This window comes from Oncorhynchus masou, chromosome 7 (genome assembly GCF_036934945.1).
Source record: "Oncorhynchus masou masou isolate Uvic2021 chromosome 7, UVic_Omas_1.1, whole genome shotgun sequence".
Lineage (NCBI taxonomy): Eukaryota > Metazoa > Chordata > Actinopteri > Salmoniformes > Salmonidae > Oncorhynchus > Oncorhynchus masou.
The window spans coordinates 7,790,607-7,797,692 of NC_088218.1; the positions used below are offsets into that span (position 1 = coordinate 7,790,607).

Here is a 7,086-nt window from a genome sequence, read left to right on the forward strand (position 1 = left end):
TCAGTGATTCCCTGGTGTACACCAGCAGAGGTATGACAGCAGACAACCAGTTCAAAGTTCACGGCCAGCTGCCTCTCTACGGCATGACAGTAAGAGTCTCCAGAACCTGAACCATAACATTATGGGCCAGTTTCCTGGACACACATTAAGCTTAGTCCTAAAACGGCAGATATATATAGAAAACATTTATTCCAGGATGAGACCTAATGTGTGTCCGGGAAGCTGGCCCCATGCTGTTAGCTTCAGATAACATAACTCAGCTGTAAATTAGTAGAGGTCACTCTCCTCTGATCCAACCTGTGTCTGTGTCCTCAGATCAGGGAGAGTGAGGATGAGTGGGGAGTTCCTCATACTTTCACTCTGTTTGGTCAGCGCCAGTCTGTCGTCGTGGCAGCAAGGTACAAGTGTTCTAGATGTGTTCTGGGTGTTATTCCGTTTTCTTGATGTTTAGGGTGTTTTACAGTGTTCCAGGGTGTTTTAGAATGTTTCAGAGTGTTCTAGAGTGTTCCAGGGTGGTTTAGAACGTTTCAGAGTGTTCTAGAGTGTTCCAGGGTGGTTTAGAACGTTTCAGAACGTTTCAGAGTGTTCTAGAGTGTTCCAGGGTGGTTTAGAACGTTTCAGAGTGTTCTAGAGTGTTCCAGAGTGGTTTAGAGTGTTTTAGAGCAGGGGTGTTAAACTCATTTAGCCCCAGGGGCCACATTCAGTCATCAGAGGGGTCCGAGCTGTGCATCTAACCCATGCCTGTACTCTGTACCTAGCTGTGTATCAGAGATGGTGAAATGGATGGAGGACATCAGGATGGCTGTAGTCCTGGTAGAACAGAGTAACAGACCTTCTACTGATCTACTGTCCACCAGTCGATCAGACCGCAGTAAGTCTTGTACCTAACCCCTGACCCCTAGATCTGATAGAGCAGAGGAACAGACCTTCTACAGATCTACTGTCCACCAGTCGATCAGACCGCAGTAAGTCTTGTACCTGACCCCTGACCCCTAGATCTGATAGAGCAGAGGAACAGACCTTCTACAGATCTACTGTCCACCAGTCGATCAGACCGCAGTAAGTCTTGTACCTGACCCCTGACCCCTAGACCTGATAGAGCAGAGGAACAGACCTTCTACAGATCTACTGTCCACCAGTCGATCAGACCGCAGTAAGTCTTGTACCTAACCCCTGACCCCTAGACCTGATAGAACAGAGTAACAGACCTTCTACAGATCTACTGTCCACCAGTCGATCAGACCGCAGTAAGTCATAGTACCTGACCCCTGACCCCTAGACCTGATAGAGCAGAGGAACAGACCTTCTACAGATCTACTGTCCACCAGTCGATCAGACTGTAGTCCTAACTAACCTAACCTTCCCACAGAGTACAGGCTGAGCCCTAACTAACCTAACCTTCCCACAGAGTACAGGCTGAGTCCTAACTAACCTAACCTTCCCACAGAGTACAGGCTGAGTCCTAACTAACCTAACCTTCCCACAGAGTACAGGCTGAGTCCTAACTAACCTAACCTTCCCACAGAGTACAGGCTGAGTCCTAACTAACCTAACCTTCCCACTGAGTACAGGCTGAGTCCTAACTAACCTAACCTTCCCACAGAGTACAGGCTGAGTCCTAACTAACCTAACCTTCCCACTGAGTACAGGCTGAGTCCTAACTAACCTAACCTTCCCACTGAGTACAGGCAGAGTCCTAACTAACCTTCCCACAGAGTACAGGCTGAGTCCTAACTAACCTTCCCACTGAGTACAGGCAGAGTCCTAACTAACCTAACCTTCCCACAGAGTACAGGCTGAGTCCTAACTAATCTAACCTTCCCACTGAGTACAGGCTGAGTCCTAACTAACCTTCCCACAGAGTACAGGCAGAGTCCTAACTAACCTAACCTTCCCACTGAGTACAGGCTGAGTCCTAACTAACCTAACCTTCCCACAGAGTACAGGCTGAGTCCTAACTAACCTAACCTTCCCACAGAGTACAGGCTGAGTCCTAACTAACCTAACCTTCCCACTGAGTACAGGCTGAGTCCTAACTAACCTAACCTTCCCACAGAGTACAGGCTGAGTCCTAACTAACCTAACCTTCCCACTGAGTACAGGCTGAGTCCTAACTAACCTAACCTTCCCACAGAGTACAGGCTGAGTCCTAACTAACCTTCCCACTGAGTACAGGCTGAGTCCTAACTAACCTAACCTTCCCACTGAGTACAGGCTGAGTCCTAACTAACCTAACCTTCCCACTGAGTACAGGCTGAGTCCTAACTAACCTTTCCACAGAGTACAGGCTGAGTCCTAACTAACCTAACCTTCCCACAGAGTACAGGCTGAGTCCTAACTAACCTAACCTTCCCACAGAGTACAGGCTGAGCCCTAACTAACCTAACCTTCCTGCAGAGTACAGGCTGAGTCCTAACTAACCTAACCTTCCCACTGAGTACAGGCTGAGTCCTAACTAATCTAACCTTCCCACAGAGTACAGGCTGAGTCCTAACTAACCTTCCCACAGAGTACAGGCTGAGTCCTAACTAACCTAACCTTCCCACTAAGTACAGGCTGAGTCCTAACTAACCTAACCTTCCCACAGAGTACAGGCTGAGTCCTAACTAACCTAACCTTCCCACTGAGTACAGGCTGAGTCCTAACTAACCTAACCTTCCCACAGAGTACAGGCTGAGTCCTAACTAACCTAACCTTTCCACAGAGTACAGGCTGAGTCCTAACTAACCTAACCTTCCCACAGAGTACAGGCTGAGTCCTAACTAACCTAACCTTCCCACAGAGTACAGGCTGAGTCCTAACTAACCTAACCTTCCCACAGAGTACAGGCTGAGTCCTAACTAACCTAACCTTCCCACAGAGTACAGGCTGAGTCTAACTAACCTAACCTTCCCACAGAGTACAGGCTGAGTCCTAACTAACCTAACCTTCCCACAGAGTACAGGCTGAGTCCTAACTAACCTAACCTTCCCACTGAGTACAGGCTGAGTCCTAACTAATCTAACCTTCCCACTGAGTACAGGCTGAGTCCTAACTAACCTTTCCACAGAGTACAGGCTGAGTCCTAACTAACCTAACCTTCCCACAGAGTACAGGCTGAGTCCTAACTAACCTAACCTTCCCACTGAGTACAGGCTGAGTCCTAACTAACCTAACCTTCCCACAGAGTACAGGCTGAGTCCTAACTAACACAACCTTCCCACAGAGTACAGGCTGAGTCCTAACTAACCTAACCTTCCCACAGAGTACAGGCTGAGTCCTAACTAATCTAACCTTCCCACTGAGTACAGGCTGAGTCCTAACTAACCTAACCTTCCCACAGAGTACAGGCTGAGTCCTAACTAACCTAACCTTCCCACTGAGTACAGGCTGAGTCCTAACTAACCTAACCTTCCCACAGAGTACAGGCTGAGTCCTAACTAACCTAACCTTCCCACAGAGGACAGGCCGAGTCCTAACTAACCTAACCTTCCCACTGAGTACAGGCCGAGTCCTAACTAACCTAACCTTCCCACAGAGTACAGGCTGAGTCCTAACTAACCTAACCTTCCCACAGAGTACAGGCTGAGTCCTAACTAACCTAACCTTCCCACAGAGTACAGGCCGAGTCCTAACTAACCTAACCTTCCCACTGAGTACAGGCCGAGTCCTAACTAACCTAACCTTCCCACAGAGTACAGGCTGAGTCCTAACTAACCTAACCTTCCCACAGAGTACAGGCTGAGTCCTACCTAACCTTCCTGCAGAGTACAGGCTGAGTCCTAACTAACCTAACCTTCCCACTGAGTACAGGCTGAGTCCTAACTAACCTAACCTTCCCACTGAGTACAGGCTGAGTCCTAACTAACCTAACCTTCCCACTGAGTACAGGCTGAGTCCTAACTAACCTAACCTTCCCACAGAGTACAGGCTGAGTCCTAACTAACCTAACCTTCCCACTGAGTACAGGCCGAGTCCTAACTAACCTAACCTTCCCACAGAGTACAGGCTGAGTCCTAACTAACCTAACCTTCCCACAGAGTACAGGCTGAGTCCTAACTAACCTAACCTTCCCACAGAGTACAGGCTGAGTCCTAACTAACCTAACCTTCCACAGAGTACAGGCTGAGTCCTAACTAACCTAACCTTCCCACAGAGTACAGGCTGAGTCCTAACTAACCTAACCTTCCCACAGAGTACAGGCTGAGTCCTAACTAACCTAACCTTCCCACAGAGTACAGGCTGAGTCCTAACTAACCTAACCTTCCCACTGAGTACAGGCTGAGTCCTAACTAACCTAACCTTCCCACAGAGTACAGGCTGAGTCCTACCTAACCTTCCCACAGAGTACAGGCTGAGTCCTAACTAACCTAACCTTCCCACAGAGTACAGGCTGAGTCCTACCTAACCTTCCTGCAGAGTACAGGCTGAGTCCTAACTAACCTAACCTTCCCACTGAGTACAGGCTGAGTCCTAACTAACCTAACCTTCCCACTGAGTACAGGCTGAGTCCTAACTAACCTAACCTTCCCACTGAGTACAGGCTGAGTCCTAACTAACCTAACCTTCCCACTGAGTACAGGCCGAGTCCTAACTAACCTAACCTTCCCACAGAGTACAGGCTGAGTCCTAACTAACCTAACCTTCCCACAGAGTACAGGCTGAGTCCTACCTAACCTTCCTGCAGAGTACAGGCTGAGTCCTAACTAACCTAACCTTCCCACTGAGTACAGGCTGAGTCCTAACTAACCTAACCTTCCCACTGAGTACAGGCTGAGTCCTAACTAACCTAACCTTCCCACTGAGTACAGGCTGAGTCCTAACTAACCTAACCTTCCCACTGAGTACAGGCTGAGTCCTAACTAACCTAACCTTCCCACAGAGTACAGGCTGAGCCCTAACTAACCTAACCTTCCTGCAACTGAGTCCTAACCTTCCCTTCCCACTGAGTACAGGCTGAGTCCTAACTAACCTAACCTTCCCACAGAGTACAGGCTGAGTCCTAACTAACCTAACCTTCCCACAGAGTACAGGCTGAGTCCTAACTAACCTAACCTTCCCACTGAGTACAGGCTGGGTCCTAACTAACCTAACCTTCCCACAGAGTACAGGCTGAGTCCTAACTAACCTAACCTTCCCACTGAGTACAGGCTGAGTCCTAACTAACCTAACCTTCCCACTGAGTACAGGCTGAGTCCTAACTAACCTAACCTTCCCACTGAGTACAGGCTGAGTCCTAACTAACCTAACCTTCCCACTGAGTACAGGCTGAGTCCTAACTAACCTAACCTTCCCACAGAGTACAGGCTGAGTCCTAACTAACCTTCCCACTGAGTACAGGCTGAGTCCTAACTAACCTAACCTTCCCACAGAGTACAGGCTGAGTCCTAACTAACCTAACCTTCCCACTGAGTACAGGCTGAGTCCTAACTAACCTAACCTTCCCACAGAGTACAGGCTGAGTCCTAACTAACCTAACCTTCCCACAGAGTACAGGCTGAGTCCTAACTAACCTAACCTTCCCACAGAGTACAGGCTGAGTCCTAACTAACCTAACCTTCCCACAGAGTACAGGCAGAGTCCTAACTAACCTAACCTTCCCACAGAGTACAGGCTGAGTCCTAACTAACCTTCCCACAGAGTACAGGCTGAGTCCTAACTAACCTAACCTTCCCACAGAGTACAGGCTGAGTCCTAACTAACCTAACCTTCCCACAGAGTACAGGCTGAGTCCTAACTAACCTAACCTTCCCACAGAGTACAGGCTGAGTCCTAACTAACCTAACCTTCCCACAGAGTACAGGCTGAGTCCTAACTAACACAACCAAACTGTATAGAAATGTGGCCTGCAACACGACCAAACTGTATAGAAATGTGACCTGCAACACGACCAAACTGTATAGAAATATGACCTGCAACACGACCAAACTGTATAGAAATGTAGCCTGCAACACGACCAAACTGTATAGAAATATGACCTGCAACACGACCAAACTGTATAGAAATGTGGCCTGCAACACGACCAAACTGTATAGAAATGTGGCCTGCAACACGACCAAACTGTATAGAAATGTGGCCTAACAACACGACCAAACTGTATAGAAATGTGGCCTGCAACACGACCAAACTGTATAGAAATGTGGCCTGCAACACGACCAAACTGTATAGAAATGTGGCCTGCAACACGACCAAACTGTATAGAAATGTGGCCTGCAACACGACCAAACTGTATAGAAATGTGGCCTGCAAAATGGACTTTGAGTCCATCAATTCACATGATCACTTCTCTTATTTAGGTTTTGTGACAAGGATGTTTTGTGCTCCGAGAAACAACCTTCAACTTATCGGACCTGGGGGAAACTTGTCCTCTGTTTCTGTTCGTCAACTCTTCATCAATTCCTCTTGCTGCTGTTCTCAGAGTCTCCAGAAGAGGGCAGTGTGGAGGCTGAGTCAGAGGAGGAGCTGAGTGGGTCTCGTAGCTCATTGGAGCGTCAGTCAGCACAGAGAGGAAACACGACGGTTCATGTCTGCTGGCACCGCAACACCTCTGTGTCCATGGTGGACTTTAGTGTGGCTGTGGAGGTACCTACCTGACCCACAGTACCGTCTAACCTCTCTGTCTCTGTCTAACCTCTCTGTCTTCTCTACCTACCTGACCCACAGTACCATCTAACCTCTCTGTTTCTGTCTAACCTCTGTCTTCTGTCTTCTCTACCTACCTGACCCTCAGTACCATCTAACCTCTCTGTTTCTGTCTAACCTCTGTCTTCTGTCTTCTCTACCTACCTGACCTACAGTACCGTCTAACCTCTCTGTTTCTGTCTAACCTCTCTGTCTTCTCTACCTACCTGACCCTCAGTACCATCTAACCTCTCTGTTTCTGTCTAACCTCTGTCTTCTGTCTTCTCTACCTACATGACCCTCAGTACCATCTAACCTCTCTGTTTCTGTCTAACCTCTCTGTCTTCTGTACCTACAGTACCATCTAACCTCTCTGTTTCTGTCTAACCTCTGTTTCTGTCTAACCTCTCTGTCTTCTCTACCTACCTGACCTACAGTACCGTCTAACCTTTCTGTCTCTGTCTAACCTCTGTTTCTGTCTAACCT

At 48.3% G+C, this 7,086-nt stretch overlaps 1 protein-coding gene across 1 annotated transcript; it reads left to right on the forward strand.

Moving 5' to 3' along the window:
* Positions 1-6: 6 nt before the first annotated feature.
* LOC135542935 (FERM, ARHGEF and pleckstrin domain-containing protein 1-like) lies at positions 7-6,573 on the forward strand. Its single transcript, XM_064970066.1, has 4 exons — positions 7-89; positions 316-398; positions 759-871; positions 6,398-6,573. The coding sequence occupies exons 1-4, from the start codon at positions 33-35 to the stop codon at positions 6,571-6,573; spliced, it is 429 nt and encodes a 142-aa protein (XP_064826138.1). The 5' UTR covers positions 7-32.
* The last annotated feature ends 513 nt before the right edge of the window (positions 6,574-7,086 follow it).

Bases quoted from the DNA above. Each gene is read 5' to 3' on its own strand.
- LOC135542935 (XM_064970066.1), top strand. From the start codon at position 33: ATGACAGCAGACAACCAGTTCAAAGTTCACGGCCAGCTGCCTCTCTAC. The intron at 90-315 runs GTAAGAGTCTCC...CTGTGTCCTCAG, and splicing joins TGCCTCTCTACGGCATGACA to ATCAGGGAGAGTGAGGATGA. The intron at 399-758 runs GTACAAGTGTTC...CTCTGTACCTAG, and splicing joins TCTGTCGTCGTGGCAGCAAG to CTGTGTATCAGAGATGGTGA.